General features: G+C 39.7%; 1 protein-coding gene across 16 annotated transcripts in view; it reads right to left on the bottom strand.

The window, feature by feature from the left end:
* The window catches only part of DTNA (dystrobrevin alpha), a 227,532-nt gene that overhangs the window by 77,729 nt on the left and 128,697 nt on the right, over positions 1–21,106 (bottom strand). For 7 of the 16 annotated variants that reach the window (XM_053937820.1, XM_053937883.1, XM_053937905.1 and 4 more), the window contains exons 2-3: positions 19,400–19,467; positions 13,503–13,583 (exon numbers count right to left, since the gene is read on the bottom strand). In XM_053937820.1, the coding sequence (XP_053793795.1) occupies positions 13,503–13,583; positions 19,400–19,466 (148 nt within the window). In that variant the 5' untranslated portion in view covers position 19,467. Of the gene's footprint in view, positions 1–13,502; positions 13,584–14,002; positions 14,135–19,399; positions 19,468–21,106 lie in introns of those variants that run through there. The other 9 variants (XR_008429855.1, XR_008429856.1, XM_053937839.1 and 6 more) reach the window with 5 other exon arrangements.

Below are 21,106 nucleotides of genomic sequence, written 5' to 3'. Positions count from 1 at the left end.
ATCCTAAAACCTCCTGGGATTCTGATCACTACAGAACTTCGATCAAGTGTTACTAATGAGGAATAATCATTAGGCTAACAATACACTGAAATGTGGTCTTTTCACTTTCAGTATGGTACCTGACAAATCCACCAAGGTGTATGAGTGTGTAAAGATCTCCAGTAAAATTTTTCTTTTATACAGTAATTTATTTTACAATAGAAGTTCCTTCTTCCCCTGCTGTCAGCTCCTGACCACCTTGTCTTACCTCTATTTAACCTAAGACTGAAGAGCTCTCCATGGGTGGCAAAAGCCATCAGTCTCTCCAAGGAGCAGCACTAATGACAGTCAATTCTTCAAAAGGGAACAGCGGGTGATCCACCCTGAGCGCTGGGCTGGGAAACGGTTGTCATCTACTTGTCACCCAGACGCTGGCAAAGTGCTTCCTTTTTTTAAAATGTGCTTTGAAATAATTTATTTGAAATGATGAGCAAAGTATAACATATATAAAATGAAATAATAAAAAATATAACTCTAAGCTTCTTAGTATTTGATGACAACTAGGAAAGACTTAACACTCGGCCCTGTTGCTAAGAAGTCAACGACTTAAATCCATTGATTACATATAACTTTCTTATTTTAAGCGTTAAACGTATTTATGAATTGAAGATCAACATGCAAATAGGAGACCTATTGCTACATGTATTCCACAGTCAGAAACTTTCTAACCACCCAAGACAATGGCATTTCTAGACTGTGTGTCTATTATTCTTGTGATCCCACTACAGAACTAGATTAGTTAGAAAGGCTTTATTTGAGGCACTCTGTGATCAGGCCTTAGTCTGACTTACTAGTTCCTACAAAAGGGTTTTGCAAGTGTCAGCTTTCAAATAACCAAAGAACTCATGAGGTAACAAGACTTGGTCAATAGATATGTACAATACACAACAGCTTTCTGATTTCTCTTTAAAAAGGTCAGCTTGCCTTACATTTGAGCTCTCAGGCCAGTTTGTAAAATATAGATCTGGTGAACCTGACAGTGAATACAGCAATTGAATCATGGAGACTTTCAAAAAATGTTTCCAAAGGAGAACCAGAAGCCACGTGTGAACCCTGCTGGAAGTTCAGGAACGCCCGAAGTAGGAGGAGGAAGCCCCAGTGTGCGAGGCTGGCCCAGCCCAGGTGCTGTGTAAGAAGGCAAGGCACGCCGGCCGAGATCCGCGCCAGCCGGCGGGACGCGCCGCACACGCTGCTGGCGGGTCCCCGCCACAGGATGGCACTCCTGGGTGAATTTTAAACGCAGCCACGCTCGCTCCAGCATTTTAACTCTCTCCTGGCACGGTGTCAGGCGAGACAGCGCGAATCAGAGGCGGTGCATCCCCACCGCTGTCTCCCGAAAATGGCCTTGTCTCTGTATTTAGTTGATTCAAGCATACGCGCGCGGAGCTTCGGCTGTGGATGTCCTGCACGGGCGATCAGGTGTGACAGGCAAACAATGCCAAAGCCGTAAAAAGACAGAGTGTCTTCATGTTGGATGCCCTTATTACAGTGATAACATCTTCCCCAGAAATATGCTTCTTCAAATGCCAAGTCTTACTTATACCACATCTTTCTTTCATCAGTAGTTTCCTTTTTCCCTCTGATATACAACCGCTGCCAGCTCCATCCATGCCCCCCACCCCATCCCCAAACACTCCCCATGCCACAGGGGGACTACAGCTTGCTTGCCACTGTTACCAGCCAAAAGCAACCATAGAGAGAATGCAAATGTTAACAAATGGGGTTATTTACGTTGTTCATTGATTTTGAAGCAGTGCACGTTACCATCCTAAGGATACAGGGTGCTATCCCCAATCTCATATTAACTGCTGTTTCCTTTAACAAACAGCTTGTGTAAGGGAAAATGTGATTTAACAGTTTTTTTGGCAACAATTTCTTACCTAATAGCTATAGAAAACAAGTTGAGATGACATTATCAACCTTTAAGGTTCAGTCATATCACAAAGGTCAATGAAAAGGAATGAGCACCTATTTTACATTTAGAATTGCTTGAAAAAAAAAAGCCGTCTTTGGCATATATCCTGTTTTTCAGACTGTGATCCATGGTTACTTTGTTTTCTGTAATATTATTTTAACAAATCATTTAGGGTCAGCCAGACTATAAACAGCAACACAAGGTACAGTATATTAATGAAAGATTAATCGTGCACTTTCTTGAATATAAAATGTGATATTTTACATATATGCAAATTCTTAATCTGATCCTTATTCTATTAATTTAAATATTTTCTTATGTAATGTAGACTGAATTTGACCCATAACATTTTCATCTATTAGAAATAATTAGAGAAGTTCTTAAGCGGAACTTAATGCTCGGGTGAACAGTCTGACACCACAACTGCATTTTTCATCCCCAGAGCAGAAGAGACATACTAAAGACTATTACCATATGCTTCTCTCTTCTGAAGAGTTTAGTTCTGTCCAGAGGGTTCCTGGGACAAAATCCCAGTACCAGCTTCAGCTGTTGAGAGTGAGAGCAGTGCTGTGAAACAGGACATTCATGTGACGCACAGAACTCTGGTGAAAAAGCATCTTATGCCTGAAGTCATAAAGACAGCTCAGACTGATCTTATTTAACCTTTTGCTGAGATTGGTAATCAAGTTACTAATTACTGTCATAGGTTCCAGATTTCATAGGTATTAATAATGTATTACATTTGAAAACAATGCAATTTATTTGCTCCAAAATCTTCTGGAATATGAGCTATAATCAGCTTGGAAAGAGGGAAAGGTGGATCCTGGTATATGGAATATCCATTTCTGTGGTATCAATTTTATTTGAATAGGCAGCCTCATATTCAGAGAACCTATCCAGAATATTTGACTGAACTCTGTTTTTGTGTTCACACATTCTTTCCAGATTTTCTCTCCTGACATTACTCACATTCAAAGCAATGTCTTCTGTCAGAGCGGGTCAGTGCTCCATTTCCCCAGCTGATTCATTCCCTCAGTAACCACCACTCCCAAACCAGAAGGCAACTGCAGTGTCTCCCCTTAAAATACCACACTCTAAAACTTCACATCTCTTGAGGAAATAAGGACTAGGCCAAGGAGAAAAGTTACAGCTGATACAAACATAGCTCAACAATCAGCCACACTGAGAAAGGCAACAAGACTGCAGAATGTGAAATGGCAGATAAATGAGATTTAGGTGAAGTTTCACACATCTATCCTTCCCCCTGTGTGTGACAGAAGCTCTTTAATGATGTTGTCAGGGCCCCTAGATGGAGTAAGAGTCTCGATGTACATGGCCACTTATCTGTCATCCTTTATTTTACACACTCAGTCCTTAAAGACATCCTGAAAATCCAAGACAAAATAAAAGAGTTTCAAGGCAAAATATAGATGAATGAACTGTGGAAAATTAAACTTGGGGAAGATCAGGACCTTTACAAGAGATGCAGTATGATACTAGTGTCAACTTCATTTATCAGAAATTGAGTTCAACCTCCTCAAACAATACACACTGAGGGACTGATTCATTCTTTCCTTTGTGCCATAGTGATGTCAATGAGTTCAAAAGAGTTACTTTCAATTTACTCCCTGTCAGGAAAAGAGACATCCATCTATCCATCCACATGGACCAAAGAAAAGGCTGAGCAGACAGAGAACTTCTGTGAAATTAGCCTACCCTTTTCTCAGTTAAAGGGCCAAACACTCTGCTAGAAAACCTCTGCAGCCAAAAATAGTATTACAGTCTGAATTCCGACTAGAAGTGCCTTGATTCAGCACAAGGAAAAAGGCCTCTGTAAAGCCATTGTATATCACAAACATTAATGTCAGGAAGCTGAATGTTCATTGTATAGAGACCCAGAACTGTATTAATAACAATACCCACTGAGGACATTATATTGTGCAGTCTCTTCACACTTACAAAAGCAGGAAATTATTTTTATAGTCAACATCTTCTGTTTTCATAATTTGTCCTAGCATACCAGATACTTGCTGTATGAAATCTTCCACTAAGACTTAATGAAAATAAAACTAGATGCAGTAAAATATGATATAATGGCTAAGTTAAAGCTTCTCTCTGAATATTCTCAGTGTTATGAAGTTGATCTATATTACTAGAGTTACACAAACTTTTAAAGTAACTGAAAACAAATGAGCATGCAAAAAAACACTCACTGGGAATTACAGGAGGAGAGAATTATAAAAAAATGACATTAGGTCCCCTATTCTGATTTTCCTTCTGGGGACTGTTTGCTGTCTTCACCCTGAAGAATCCTGTAATTGCTGAGAACATTCACCACTGGCTGTGGCTGGCTTCCCAATGGGCTGGCTTCACAGTGGGCTGGCTCCACAGTGGGCTTATTTGTAAAAGTTACTGGAGACAGGAATGAGGAATGGCTGGAGACAGATCAGACTTTCTGTGTCAGGTTGTGATGGAGACCACTGTTTAGGCAGGAAGATGGTGCAGACTGTGTGGTTGAGGTGGAGGAAAGCTGTGTAGTACCTACTCGTTCTCCTGAGCTGACTGATGGTTTTAAAACCAGGGACAGGGTAAAAATTCAGCAAAATTCCCAGCTTGGCAGATGCAATGGAGAAGGAGTTCAAAACATGAGGAGGAATTTATTTACTGGAAGGCTTGTTAAGCATTGCAACAGGCTGCCCAAGGAGTTAGTTGGTAGAGCCACCATCCCTGGGCGTGTTGAAGAAATGGCTGGTCGTGGTACTCAGTGCTTTGTTTGGTCTAGTTGACAAGATGGTGATGGGTCACAGGTTGGGCTTGATGATCTTGGAGATGTTTTCCAACTTAAATAATTTTGTGATTCTTTGAATGCTGTGCTACAACACACACAATGAGCAAAATAGTCCAGCATATTCTGCCAGGAATCTGCAAGTAGATAAAAACTGTCCCTTAGTCTCTACAGAAAATATGTATGTATGGACTGAGCTCATGTATTACTCCTCAAGAATAATTGCTTTGAGTCCAGAATTGGAGACACGGGTCTTCAAGATAAAGATCCTTACGAACAAAGGCCCACAATCACCAAACTCACCAATAACTGCTCCAAAGATGACTTGTTACTTCTTTCCCCCTGTGCCACATAAAGAGGATGTCATACAGAAAAAGCCCCGAGAGAATGACTCGTACATGACAGGCATTAAGTTACACTGCTTAATGCACTCTGACACATTATGGAGGTGCTCATGTGACATCAGGGCAGACCTAGCAAGAGAGCCAAACAGGACAGATCAGAACAGCCCAAGGAAAGGGAGAGAAGGCTCAAGTGTAAGAGAAGGTTTGCCTGAAAAAAGATTCTTGGAACCAAGAGAATAACAGGAAAAGAGAGAGTAGACAAGGGAATAAGGGTTGCAGAGAAGTCAGCAATAAAGCAAATGCCACAGATAATGACATGAAGCTGAAGAAGGGACAGGGAAATAAATAGTGAAGAAGACTTAAAAACTCAGCTACAGACTGAGGGGAAAAACATGAGGGTGAAAGAAGAAAAAGCTCTTACACAAAGAATCAGAAGATACAGTGATCTGTGATCACCAAGGTATTGGTTTGTTTCCACTAAACAGTATGTCTACATACATTTTGCAATTTTTAGACTGTCTACAAGATTACCAAGATAATAATAGTAATAATAATAATAATAAATAATAATAAATTTTCTTTTGATTGAAGTATTTATTAAGAGGACCAATATGAAGCAGGATACAAAAACCTTCTGGCTTGGGGAAACTAAGCCAAAGGTTGCCAGACAAAGGTGAGTGATGCCTATTACCAGAAGCAGATGTTCAGAGACATGAGCGGGGAACAGAACAGACTGTCCAACCTTACACGTTCATCAGGAAAGCCATCAGAAATAGCACAGTGAATGGCAGTCTTCACAGAGTTCAGGAAGTCAGTAAGAAGAGATTTTCAGCTATGATCCAATTACAAAAGCTGTCTGCATTCAGGCAGAGCTGTGCCACCCGTGTAGCAGAGGGCAGCATGTAGGTATACTTGTGACGTGACCTAGGCCACGTGTCCGTCAACTTCTGACTTAAAGAAAGCCAAATTAGTAATTTTCCTCTTTAAAGGACAAAATAATATTAGCTGACAATCTTCTGCAACTCCTGTTTTCAACAGGAGCCACCTGGAATCATGGGTATGTTTGAAAAATCAATCTCTAAGCAACTGAAAATATAAGAGTTTTAAGGTAATGTCCTTCTTTCACTCCTTTTGACATTAAAATTAATTCCAAATATCCACTAATAGTTCTTGTCTCAGTCTTGGATGAGACAGACTTGCAGTGGCAGCCCTTAAGAGCAAATACTCAGGGACATCTGAGAAAACACAACCCTCTTATATAACGAGAGTACACTTCATGCTAACACTGAAGAAAAGGCTGAACAGCAGTCCCTCAATGAACATGCCAAATATACAGGTTACATGCCAGCTCTCTAACAGCTATTATGATTGTCAAGCATATTAATAAACTTTTACAGTTGAAAGGAAAAGAAAATCTGAACCTATTTTCAGGATATTGTGCTCTGAGCGAACACTTACAGACTAAGGATTTGTCTGCAGGGAATATGCTAAATCAAGCCCTTTTGAACTTTTGATTAAATAATTGATGCATAATGCAGAATGTATAATATATGCATTCTTTTTCCATAGTTGCCTGGAAACCCATATGGAACAGTACTAGCAATTCCAGAAACATTTAGTCTCTAAGTTGTTGGTGAAGACAAAGGAACAAAAAAGTTTTTAAGATCATTAACTCATCTCTCTTTCCATTCTTCAAATACTGCAGGATACCAGAATTAGTAACTTACACAACGGTATCATGACTCTTGTAATACAGAGTGGATTTTTTTTAAAGCTGTATCTCTTGGAGCCATGTGAATAATGTCACTCATTGTAAGGGAACTTGTAAGACTCAGCTTTCATTAAAATAGAAAACAAAGAACACAACTAATATTTCCAGCCTCTACCTTTATGTAATAGTAATAAGCAAATCACAGAATATACAAGGTGCTCAACAATGAAGAACAAAAATAAGAGTGCAAAATGGTAATTTTCTTTCCAAATTACAGGATTTTAAGCAAATCTCATAAAAGACTGATCACTCAGGGTTTAGAAGAATATGAGAATCCCATGATCACAAATTCAAGAGGCAGATTGCTTCAAATTGCAGCCAAGCAGACCTTTTGCACTTCTCAAGTAGGAACACTGCTTGTCATTCAGTTTGATTGCTCTGTGACCCAGCCTGAAACTATCTTGTGCTTTATTGCTTCCAATATGAAATGAAAAACAGGATAAAACCCAACAATGAGAACAGAGCACTAACCATGGAAACTACAGTGATGAAGGATTAAATTATTTAATCTAAATAATTCTGTAATCATCATAATTTGGTGTCTCTGTTTCTGATGGTCATCCCGAGTAAAATAAAAAGAAGAGCAAGCTCAAAATTGCATGGGCTGTACAGCTCTTGAGATGTGAAAGGCAGGATAGTGACAGTGAACACCTCCTGCCATGGCAGGGATCTTCAGTGGATTCTTGTGCCTTTGCACATTTGTTGTGCACATTTGAGAAAATCAATACTCACCGAGTCAAAGGATGAATGTTTTTATGCACTGGCAAGAGGTCTTGTTTGAGTAAAGAGAAGCAGTTACATGGTCCTCAATCTATCAACATGTAAATATGAAGGATTTGGTGGTTAAACATCAACAGGACAGACTGGAACACTTGTGAGTGTCCTCTAGCTTTGTATTTAGGGAACTGTTTTGGATGTGTAAGATTAGTGCAGATTTTCTCATGCATAAGAAGGAAGTTGAACCTGGATGTCCTGTTAACTTCCTCAACCACTGGATAACACTAAGGTCACACACCATTTCCAGTGGAATCAAGACTTGCTTATCCTTTCCTTTTACTACAAGTACCAGATATTGTGACTTTTCATTTTGTGGTGAATGGCATGTTGAATGGAATGGGATAAAATGATACATTAAGTGTCAGCCAGCATAGAAAAAATACAGTCAAACCCCAAGCCCTAGCAATTTTATTTAGGTTAAATAAAATAATTTTTTAAAAATTGCTTGCTGTGATGATGGGGGCCCATAGCTCATACAGGCTGATCTCATAATTTCATACCCAGATAGTCAGTTTCTAGGACAAACCCATTTTCAGCAGCTTGCTGTAGCATTACAGGAGGTCTAAGAGTACAGACAGAAAAGAGCTTTAAGAAAAGCACCTAAAAATAATGTAATTACAGTAACTGTCATTCATTTTCACTAGGAAATTATTACATTTCAGGAGGGGAGAAATTATCCTAACTTAAAACAAATGTAAAAAGGCAGATCAGATCAGGGAAGCATCCAAAAGCATGTATAGAGATTAAGCTGACATGCCTACATGCCTCAGCTTGACTACACAAACCCAGAGAAGCAGAACAAAGAGAAGGTGGAGGTGGAGGAGACTCCCTTGGACATATATAAGGTTTCCATCACAGTCATGGCAGCTGTGCTCCCTATGAATAGAAAACAAACTCTGTACTACAACCTGGATAAGCCAAAAGAATTAAACAACAACAACAACAAAAAAATCATTCACACTGAACAATATTAAAGGGAGGAACAAAGACACCAACACCCTAAGATGTTGAGATGAAACTGCCAGAAAAACAAGCTCCCTTTTTGTCTGCTTTAATTAAGCCACATGTTACCATCACCAGCACAGCTTTTGATTTATTCTGATGATTTATTCTGATCTAGGGAAATCAGCAAAATCTGATTGCAGTCACAGTCACAGAATGATCTCACAACACATTTAGGATAGTTCATCAAGGACAGCAGTAGTTTTCCAGCCATACAGTTCTGTATTAGTGAGTGATATTTAATGGTATAATGGATTTGATTACGTTATGTTGTTATGTCCTACTCCTGGCTGTCACCATACCCCAGAGGGAATTTGCATGTGAACATGGTATTTCATCTCAGCATGTTAATAAATTCACCAAGAAAGAAGTATTAAAATAAATCAATGGCACAATGATCACTGGGAAAAAATTGTAAATTGTGGGGTTTGGTGGTTCTGGATACTGGTGAATGTTGAGACATAGGTCTAACTGCTGTCATTGATCTTTCATCCTTGTTTTAGGAAAGCCTAAGATGCTTCTGTGCCTGGATGCCATGGACAAACAGCAGCAAATCAACCTTGCCAAGACAGCATTTTCCTGGCAGTAAGGGGTGCTGAGCAGGAGTTACGTTTGCTGAGAATGTACTCAAGTGCAGCAAAGTAAAGGACAATACTCTCCCGTTTGACTTGGTGAGAGCAACATTGGTTCATAGGGTTTTCAAGTTCTGTGACTATTTCAGATCTCACAGTGTTCAACTGTCGTTTTTCCATCTCCCTCCTTGATTCTTGCAGGGTGCACTATCCAGGACCACCTTTGAAGCACATTTAGAAAATCTATATGATAAAGTCAGCTATTCCCATTTGGTGTATTTTGTACAGTATAGACTGGAATAAACATGCAGCATGTTTGATCAGGTTCCTATACCTCTTCCTACTTGCTTTTATTACCCCAAATAATGAAATTTAACCTCAAATTATTAGGATGCTGCTATTTCCAAGACTATATCCAAGACCATTCAGCAGTAAAGTGGCCACAGTCAGTTCATACACTCCTGGCTTTACATTCTGGGATTTCAAGATGACATAATCACCAGCAATGTGTTCTCCAAGGTCCATCTGTCCACAAGTCTTCACATTCATTTGGAATATTCATGCCCACATCTCAATACCTTCTCCAGAATTTAGTATTTATTTGATTTTTTTTCTTTTTTTTTTTTCCCCAAAAAAGGCATCTATGTCTTGTGCTGGTATTTATAACTAAGGGAAGACTATTGCTATTCCAACAGGTCTATTGCTACAGGAATTCTGCAAAGCAATCAGCAAGTAGTTTGCAATTATCTTTTTCTATACGCACCAAATCCTCAAAAGTACCTACATTACCTACAGAGTTTCTCTTTTCATTATTTCCAATTTTAGAAACTGTCAGCAGAAATAAAAAGCATAGAATTAGTTTATATTCATGGTGAATTAACAAGGTTTCCCAACTTTTAGGATTTCAGCATTCAGAATTTTGCATGTCTCCTGCTTTTGGGATTTTTGTAACACATTGCATCCCACATTTGGACACTTACAAGATTCAGAGGTGTGGACACAATAATTTGTAAATGTTATTATTATTTATTTGCAGTGTTAACTTAGGTAAAGGGGAATGCTTAAATTTGCAGGAATTTTTCTTTGTAAGATAACATCAGAGATTTTTCAAATTTATCTACTTTTTTATGAGTCCTTAAGAAGAATTTTTTGTTTTTCTGAAGAACAAGGCTTGACTGGATTAAGTTCCATTCTGTTTGACAAATAATTGCAATGACTGAAAATAATTTTTTCACACTTTGATGATTGTATTTAAACTGTCACTTTAAAATGCTCAGAGACATTTTATAAAATAAATACTTTCCACAAAGAGTATTTTCCCAAAGTTGTACAGAATTGTCAGAAAGACATATATCTGCAATTTTGAAGACTGTTGGCTAAATATCTGCACAGAAATCTTCTTATGAAAATGAAATAATTTCACAAAGCAAATTATTTGATCAACAGGTGCACCATATGTAGTTATATTCTGGTAGAAGGTGGTAAACTGTCATGTTCTCCCTAATTTTTTCCCAGATAATTTAATTAGTTTCACGAGAAAACTGTGCAAGAGAGAATGGCTCTCAGAATATAATTTTTGCCCACTGCACACTGCCTACTTTGCCAGTAAAACCCAGCCTCCTGCTGAAGGTTTCAGCAAAAAAACTGCTTTTCTACTGAGGGAATTCTCAAAGGGAGGCCAGGAGATGAACCTGAGTCTGTGTCTGCATTAAAGGCAGCAGAAACAAACAGTGCACTGTGTGTGATAAGTGTAGCTGCCTGTTAAATGATATCCCATGACTGCCTATGCTAATGGGCACCTCCAGGTAAAAGAGATGGTGCTAATAAAGCCTCTGCTCTGCTTCCCTTGGAACAAACACTTCTGGCACTCAAAGCAGCTCTCTGCTTCCATCCTCATACACCTTCAGCCTGTAGCCAAGAGCAGCTCTCAGACATTTATTAAATTAGCTCTTTAAAAGAACCCTCAAATATAGTCTTTTCCAAGCAATTTTTTACTAGTAAGTCTGGGCCAGTGTGCCAGGGCAGGGCAGAAGGGCACAGCTGAAAGAAGGCAAGGATGGCTTGAGTGACGGGAGGTGCTATGCACTGGGAGTGGAGCAGAACTGTCTTTAAGCTTTTTCTTGTTATATTCTACCCTAAATGAAGCAGCACAGATGCAGCAGAAAGGATTTTTTTTCCCCATGACCCTTTTTCTTTTTTTGTCTCATTACTGCTGGGTGGTACATAATGACAGTATCTGTAGGAAAAAAAAAAAAACCCAAAACAGTCACTGACATGAGCCAGAGATCTGATATTAACCATTTCAAGGGAAGTGCTCAGTTCAGTGGCTCTATGTTTAGCAGCTCTTTCTTGGACAGTCATTACTTGAATACCTGCCAGGTGAATGAATGACTTCTTTTCCCATTGGTAAGAGAAACTCATCTGGGAGACCAGCAGTCTACTTGAAACAACAAGAAGAAAACTGTACTTGATGGTGAAAAGTCACACACAATCCAGCCTGTTCCAGAGCAGCAGGTATTAATTCTTAAGTTGCACTGAACCTAATACTTAGCATGACATTATAAGTTTCTCCTTTTACTTTTTTTTCCTTAAGAAGAGATTGATACAGTATAAATCTTTAAACAAGATCAGCAAATTACTCCTCCTAGGTTATCAATGGAGACAAGAAGCTAAGTCTCCATCCATGAGCTACTTGGCACAAACTAGCAACCTGCAGGGCATCTGCACTAATTCTCTATGAGGAGAACCAACAGTTCCAGAAAAGCAGATCACAGTTCATAAATAAGAGGCACAAAATTAAAATTAACAACCAGTATATTTTCAGCCAGCCAGACACTCCCAGCAATGAGGCTACTGTTAGCCCTTTTTTTTTTTCTTTTCATTTGCTTTGCATGCAATTACATACATACTTTGCTATCACCGTCCATTTAATTGGATACTTTTGTCACCTCACACTACTGTATAATGTTACCATGAAAATGAAGTGAAAATGTCATCCTCCTAAACATAAGATTTAAAAAAAAACCCAACTGAATGCAACATAATAGCATCTTTCAACAAATTTGCTCCTGAATGGGAGAAGCCAGCTGCTGGGCAGGTACTAAGCCCCCCCTGGGTTTTGTGTCTGGCAGACTGCTTATAATGCAATACCAAACCTTCAATTCATACTTCAGCAAAGGACATATCAAAAATATGAGAAGTGTGCTACAAAAGTGATTAAATTATCAGCTCCGTGGCTAATAACACAGTACATACGCTCCAAAATGTTTTCCATTACAAGTTGGCCTCTCCAGTATGTTTGGACAACATAAGATAAACATTTCTGTAACACAGACAGATGTAACCCCAAAACTAGGAACTTAACAAGGTGGTAAATTTCTATCTACAGTGAGCATTTTTTAACATACTTACCACTGTATGTCATAGTCAGCTTGTCATTCTAGTCTGTATGCTACAACTAAAACCCATTTGTTTTCTCTGTGTTGGTCCTCTCCCTACTGCTACTGCTGACAAGAGTGCCCTTGGTTAGGGTATTTTTTTAAGTTGTTGTGGTATATTAAGTTGTTGTGGTAAGGTCCAGTAAAGCACATATACCCAAATCTGCCTTTCTAAGTATTTGCATACTATTTTGGATGGAGAAGAAAGGATACACTCCATTACAGATTTTATATGTATTTCGCCTTTAAAGCTTACAACACATGACTGTGCTAATAGAAAATGCAGCCATAAAGGGAAAAAGACTGAATCTCAGAAGAGAAGTCAAAAAAGGTCACTAATCAAGTGGGAAATTTCCCAATAAAACCTAGAGGGATTAAAACAGATACGCAGAGATTACAAGCAGGTTCACTCTCTCCAAAGAGCTACCTCTAGCTGGCCTTCTGGAAACAGAGGGGTCTGACCAGCATTGCACTTATTTTGCTGCACCCTAAATAGAAGAGGACTGGAAGCAGCATTTTTTCTCACAGAGCTGCTAAAAAAGCATTTAACTTGCAGGGCCCTGCTGAAACTCACAAATGCTATTTCACAAGAACAGTGGAGAATGCAGTTAACATACTTATTAATTAAAGTTGTGGCCTGTATCCTGCTCCACCCTTCTATGACTGAATCACTGGCATATTTGAGGCAAGTTCCTTATACAAACAGGTTAATATTTGAAGTCTGCCCAGGCACTCTCATTAGTGTCCTTTGCAATGCCAGATCACACAGTCCCGGTTTGCCAGTGGTGTGAAGGACAGGCTGGAGAGTGCAGTGGGCAGGGTGTAACAATGGTAGGTGAAAGAAGTGCTGGCATACTTACAGTTGCATTTCTTCTGAACAAATCTAAGCTTGCATGCTGTTCGGTAGGTGGACAAACGGATGCGATCCAGATCCTGAGCCCCTAGTGGAAGAGAATAACGGTGACATTTGTATGGAATATGACCTGTGCGTATCTTTCCTAGCAGGGAAGCCAGAGAACAAAGAGGACACATGAGCTGCCTCCGTTTAATAATTTTCAAGGCTCTCTCCTTTGCAGAGAGAGTAGAGAGGAGTGAGGAGTAACAAGGGGAATATCAGGAGCTACAGTGTTAAAAGAATTTTAAAAAGGAAAGCAAGGAATAGTCAGCCCACTGTGTCTGTCACTTTGAAGAACAATCTGGTCAAGCTGCAGGCTAAAAGACACACTGGCCAGGCTCCAACAGCAGGGAAAACCTCAGTAGAATTTTAATATTCAGCAAAAAAAGCTCATAACAAATATTCTTTAGCTGACATGCCACACCAGAGCAAGGTATTGCCAGCAAACCAAATCAGAAAACATACTGTGCTGTAACATAAAGACTTGTGGCAATCTGCAGAAGGGGGCAATGACAAGGGCTGTGCAGCCTTTCTCCATTTTGTGGATGTATGTTCTCTGCAGTGGAGACCTCTGAGGGTCAGCTCTGTGCTCCACACGAAGCTTGGCCCTGGCTGCTGCAGCGTAAAGATCTGGTAACATTTCCAAAGCAGCTGTCCAAGAGATGGGAACAAAGTGGCAGCTACCTCACAAACAAGGACAGTACAGAGGGGCCAGTATGGGGGCAGACCCTGGCACAGTGTCCAACAAACTCACCCAAACAAGGTACAGTCAGGATGTAAGAGGAGTGGAATTACAGCCCTGATTTTACACAAGCTTCCAAAATGCTTTAAGATTTCTCAGCTGAACTGCAGAACATATGGCCATGTTGGCTTCTGTAGCAGGATACTCTAAGTGGGGGTAAAAACAGCTCAAATTTTCTCCCTTTTGCATAAGTTATCAGTGATGGATGGAGAAGGTGGATCATGCTGCTTTAGGTGTTCAGGGATGCTGAGACCAGCCTGACTCCACAACCCTAAAGCTAAACCTTTTGGGGACATGAAAAACAGTCTTGCCTGACAGAAATCAGCACTGGTGAGGATGTGGCACACAAAGTTCCTGATAAAGGAAGCAACAAGTGATAGTAGTGATAACTTATCTGAAGCTGCTGAGCTGGCACGGGGAGCCTAGAAACATTTGACTGACAGTCAATCACTTTAAAAGCTCAGTTCCATTTTTTAATGGCAGGGACTTCAACACCTTCCTTTTGGATACGTATGTGGCAATTCCTCCCTTGACTGGGGATACCCCTCAACCTTATTCCTTGAGATCAAGTGGAAGAGATATGCCCACGGTGTTGATACGGGTGAGTAACACCAATCTGTACTTAATAATTATTAAGCTACTTTTGAAATAATTTATTTAATAAATAGTTCCCAATTTAATTAGTTATAAATATCTATACTATCTGCTAAAAATTTTTTATTAAAATATTTTAGCTTAATTGTTATCATTACACCAATTTAAATAAAGATTTATTTTATTCTTATAAATATATTTGGTTTGGTATTCTTAGTCCTGCATGATGAAGTCATATAAAGTATCATTTACATCTCTATAATGCTTAAAAAATAAACTCTTGACTAAGTCTGGGACTAGGATTGGATCGAGTTCTACTCAGACTACTCTCTGAGAAGGAGTTTCCAGAGTGAGGGGGATCCTTTCTGCACCTTGTGACTCAACTGGAGGTCTTCCTTCTCTGATAAATCTTGTCTGAAGCTTCCATTCTGCCTGTGGCAGCATCATTCACCCACACTTTCTTAAACAAAGTCATCCTTCAGACCCAAATTTTTCAAACGTCCTTTGGCCTATGACAGGAAAATGAGAATGATACTCTCTATTCTCCCCAAATTCTGCTATTTTCTTCACCAAATTCTCCCACACCGTCTTCCCAAGCTACTCCCTTTTGCCAGTCACACCATCTGCCTCTAGGAGAAATTACCTTTGACTACTTAACATCAGGTATGGCAAGTATTTTTGTGAGTTTTTTCTGTCATATCCTTTATTGTTAAAATTATACAGGTTTTCTTCCTTCTCCATTAGTATCTCATTGACAGCTTTAGGAAAATTTCTTTGTAGGTGAAAGGGAGGATAAAGCTTGCAACACTAAGCTTTTCCTTTTTAACAGGAAAGATAAGTAAAATTAATGTAACTTTTTCTCTCTTCAGTGAAAGCTATCAATAAACTTCCAGTACTCCTTTATAAAACTTCAGCCTTTTAACAAGGTTTAAAGAGTGAAAGCAAAGTGAGACTCTGGCTCATTGAGCTTCTTCCAGTAATAATACTAAATAATACTAAATAAATGAATAATACTAAAAAAAAAGTAATAATACTAAATAAACAAATTTGTAGGCAACATTGCCCTTTTCCCCCATTTTTTACTATCTGCACACATAGTGGATGGTATTATTTTGATATTATTTGGGGAGTAGGTGTTGTTGATAAGACCCTGAATAGACAATTTAATTTTGTCATGATTCACATTTTGCCACAGTCAGAGATTTATTTGTCAAATAACTTCTGTAGAAAAGTGCCATTGCTTACGTGATGGAGACTCCTGATAAACAAGTGGAAAGATGTCCAAGACTGAGCATGGCAAATGAGACAGCAAATTCCTAACTTCCCTACAGGCTTGCCAGTGGCCTCTCCTTTCTTCTGCCTGCTGCCAGTGCCTCACTCTGTTTCCTTTGAATATGCTCATGTCAAGTAACACTGTTGGCAGTTTGCAAAAATAACAAAGAGACACACTGCAACTTTGGCTGCTGTTTTCTTGCTGGATAATATGTGCCAACAGTGATGTGCATTTTGAACTCTTCATCAGTGTGGATATACCTGGGCATGTCAGGTCAGACTAAGGTAAGACTAAGACCTAGCGGCTTGACGTCCAACAGAGCATTTTGAATTATGGGACAAGCTTTAACCACGGGACTCTACAGAAGGTGATAATGATTATGATATCAATTCACAAATGTTTGTAATTTGGAACTTTTCTTCTGAAGGAAAGGAAACAAAAAAGGTCGAACTGGACCTCTCAAAATACAGGGGAAATCACAGTGGTCCAAATTTAAAGTTAGAATCAAATCCTTATATTCCTTGTTCAGGACACACTTCCCACTTAAAAAGGCTTGAAAAGTTGGATTTCTTTTTTTCTTTTTTTCCCCTCTTTTCTATCTTGTGTAGTCTGGAACATGACCCACTTTGTACAATTATTGTGAGGTTTTAATCACAGATTTGCAGATATAGATCCCAAGAACCAAAACCACTGGCAAAAGCCTTTATATTATGAATTTTCTTCCTCTGATATTGGCAGGTTGTGGAGTTTACCTATTACCATAGGCTTGTGCCTATCAGAACATTAAGAAGCTTCACGTGGCCCACAATATGTAGGGCATCAGGAGCACACAATTTTTGTTACACATGTTAAACATGTGGGCTTGCACACAGCTGAATGTGATCCCAGGATGAACTTTGTTTCCAGTGAAGCACACCCTCCACACACAGAGGATGTATCCAAAGGGCTCTCACAATGCAAAGTTCAGTGTTTCATGAATATGGCTAAAATACATTTAGTTTTTCCACAAAGACTTAATATTTTACACTCATTTTACCTAGTTGCAACTTCCAGTTCTCTGTGTACGTAGGTAGTAAGTACACAGGTGGAGGAACAGAGGCAGGCAAACAGAAAAGGGAAGCACATGTGAGATAAACCAGACTGAAGTGAAAGAAGAAAATAGTAGACTATAACTACTGGTGTATAATACAGGAAAATAGTCGCTCCTCTGCCTCCAACTGCTGATTTTCCCAATACCTCCTTAACTCCTGGAAAACAATCCAACATCAAAATAGCATTCAAAACTGTGGAAACAAACCACAAATCCTCACAGAAAAGTTCTAAATATTTTAGGAATATTTCAAGCTAATTGAAATTAATGGTACTTATGTCATTGACTTTAGCTGATAAAAAAATCAAGGCCCCTCTGTAATTCTAATTAAAACTACTACTATCAGTATGTTCTGATAATGGACAAATACATTTTTTGATTCTGGCTAAAGTACAACGCCTCCCTCCAAGGTTCCAAGATGCTGTACACAAAAGACAACTGAATCACAGAATATTCTCAGTTGGAAGGGACCCACAAGAATAATTGAGTAGAACTCTTGGCTCCACACAGGATACTCTCAAAAATCACACCATGTGCCTGGCAGTATTGTCCAAATGCTTTTTAAACTCTGTCAGGCTTGGTGCTCTGATCACTTCCCTGGGGAGCCTGTTCCAGTGCCCAGACATCTTCTGGGTGAAGAACCTTTCTCTAATATCCAACCTAGATTCCATTTCCTTCATTCCATTTCCTTCCCTTTCCTCCGGTCCTCTCACTGGGCACCAGAGAGAAAAGATCAATGAGAAATATTCATGAGTTACGACAGCAAGCGCCGTGCGATACTAAAACAATTACAGGGCACAACAGAGCTAGTGGACACTGTGGAATGGACCAAAACAGCTCTTGGTAGGCCATCTCAGTGGGGAGTCTTTAATTTGGAGAGCTCAGATGCAGGGCTCACACACACTGGATTCACCAGCACACACCTGGTCTTTCATCATGCACAATAACTCCAGTCCCAGTAATGCTCATCTTAGTCTGCCACCAAAGATCAGGGAGATGCTCTGTCATAGTTTACTATGAGGTAGGGGACAAACCACAGGAAGCTTAGTAATTACACACAAACCTCAGGTAAATCTATTAACAGAGTGACAGTCTCAAACTTGACATGTAACAGAATTTCCTGGAGAAACAGTGGATTGGTTGTAAGAGAAATTAGAGATGACTGTCAGAAGTGCAGGAACACTGTTGGTATGGTACATCCCTGACACATTATCGTGGAGGGAGCACAAGACTTCATTAGGAACTACAAAAAATTACACTGAAGTGGGGTATGAAGTACAGGAGTCCCTGTACTGTGTCTGGCTGAGATGCAGTTAACTTTCTTTATAGCAGTCTGCATAGTGCTGTGTTTCAGATCTGTGGCTAAAAAAGTGTTGATAACACACCACTGTTTCAGCTGTTGCTGAAGAGTGCTTGCACAGCACCCAGGCTTTTCTGTTTCCTACTCTGTTCCCTCCCAGGGCTGTCTGGGGATGGACAAGAGGTTGGGAGGAGACACAGCAAGGACAGACGCCCCACCTGGCCAAAAGGTTAATCCACACCATATAATGTCATGCTCAGCAATAAAACTGGGGTAGGGAAAGAAGGGGGAGGGGAGTTTTGTCTTCCAAGGCAGACACTATTCCACGAATAGCTGGGCATCGGTTTGCTTTTGGGAAGTGGGGAATAGCCACCTTTGCATCACTGGTTCTTGGTTTCTGTTGTTATTTTTTCCCTCTCTGTCACCTAATCAAGTCTTTACCTCAAGCAATGAGTTTGCTTGCTTTTGCTCTCCCTATATTCTCTCTCATTCTGCTGGGGCTGGTTAGAGATTAAGCAAGTATGTGGGAGTTCGGCAGCTGGTTGGTGGGGTCAACCCACTACAGATACCTCCAAAAAAAGATATAGCTTTTGGAGACCTTTATCCCTCTTCATTGCAACCTTTGTACTCCATCATCTTTGTTTTAAGAAAACTACGGATTAAAATAATTCAATTAAAAAATCTGATGTAGAAAATCCCTCTTTCCCGCATTGGTCAAATCAGCTCATTTTCATGTGGTTTTGGTCTCATGATATTCATTTGTGCAACAGAGATTTGAGGTGGAAGGCTTGCATAAATTTTACTGACATTGCATAGCAACTGGCTTGGTCTATCACAGCAAAACATTTCCAGGAAGTACTTACGCATTTCTGCAAACAGCTGCCTTCTTTCTGCCATGGTATTTCCTCTTTTCCCACAATCTTCAATCATTCTGGAAGACAAAATCGTGTGAAAACATTAAGTATTATTCCCAGACTGAACATGTGTCCATAAGCATCCAAAATTGATCCCAAAGAACCTTGGAGGTTGACTGGTGCTCCACGTGTATCTGATGCCTTTTGCCAGCCTCTCTGTGGCGTGGTTTGTGGAGAACCTGGTCCCCAAACTGTCCTCCATTCTCTGGACTCTGCTTTCAAGCATTTGTTCCCCCCCCCGCCCCTCTCTCCCAAAGGCAGTGTTCAGTTTTTCTGCTTGATGTAACTAACTGGCTTACATAACACAAGCTCTGAAATTCATTTTAGGTTTTCTTAAATAAGGAATCCTCAGTTTAAATTATGTAAGAGAGAAGAAATCATAAAGGATTCGGATATTATTTTATAGTCTCGAAAATGATGTTCTAGCCAATTCTATGTGGAGGAGAAAAAAAAATAGCAAACAACAGCAATTAAATCTCTACTCCATAACATAATACATGTTATTTACCCAAGTAAACACTCTCACAATATTCATTCAAATTCAGGACAGTGTATCTCTGGTTAAATGAGTTTCACAAAAAGGCTCAGAAGTAAGAATGTATTTTCCTTCTGTTTTCAGATGAAAAAAATCTTTTGACTATTTTGAAGAGCACTACTGCTGGATAGAGCAGAGAGAAATCTGACAGCTTCTCTCACAGCCAGCATTCAAACCATAAAAGACCAAAGCTTTCAGAGTGAAGATAAACATCTTTAGCAGCACTCAAAAAATTAGAACTAGTGTCAGCATCACCACTTCCTATGGGTAATTACCCTGTCGATCCAATATCCTTTCCTGCCTGCCAAGTCTGGTTAGAACTTCTGACCTGCATTTTAATCTCCCTCCTCATGTCAACTAGACTGTATAAAATAACATCACACTACCTAGGTTATAAAGGAGATGTTCTATAGAAGCCTCCAATCAAAAATATTGCACTGTATCCCACAGCAAACCTCCATATGTATACAACAAGAAGGATAAAAGTACGGGATGCTGAAGTCTATCATCACCAAAGAACTCAAGACAGAAAACCTTTTATTTTCCTTTTATTATTAGTTTCCTTTTATTTCCCAAAGACAGAAAGGCAATCACATAAGAGGTGTTTTGTTGTGGGTTTTTCTTTCCCTTTCAGACTGCACTGTTCAAATGAAGTGGTGGTACATTATAATTGCCTTTTCCAAACACCTATTCAATTCTCAGAGCACTGATAAAGACTCTGCTAAAGTGCTATCTACGGTGGGCATTTTGTGATGCGAGCAGCAGTCCCACTAGGACGTGGACAAAGGGTATGGAGGCAGCCTCTTTGCAGGGATATTCAAGTCCACCTCATATTCAAGTACGCTCTCATTTGTCCGGGAGTGATAGGGATGTGCATAGCATGGCATGAAGTCTGAGCTAATATATCCTCCCTTTCTGCAGAGATAACAGCTCTCAGGATAGTGTTTCACTGAAGTGGTCACTCAGCCTTTGATCTGAGGTAGCTGATGTCTTGGAGGTGTCAGGGAAGACTCAAACCTCCCTGCAAAATGAGACACCTCAAGATACGCCAGGTCCAACTAGCATCTTAATTAGACAGCAAGAAGTACTATCTTTTTTACATGAATCAGCCTTAAAACTCT

This window comes from Vidua chalybeata, chromosome 1 (genome assembly GCF_026979565.1).
Source record: "Vidua chalybeata isolate OUT-0048 chromosome 1, bVidCha1 merged haplotype, whole genome shotgun sequence".
In the NCBI taxonomy this organism is placed as follows: domain Eukaryota; kingdom Metazoa; phylum Chordata; class Aves; order Passeriformes; family Viduidae; genus Vidua; species Vidua chalybeata.
The sequence above is the reverse complement of the archived record's forward strand: the minus strand, read 5'-3'. Positions and strand labels throughout refer to the sequence as shown.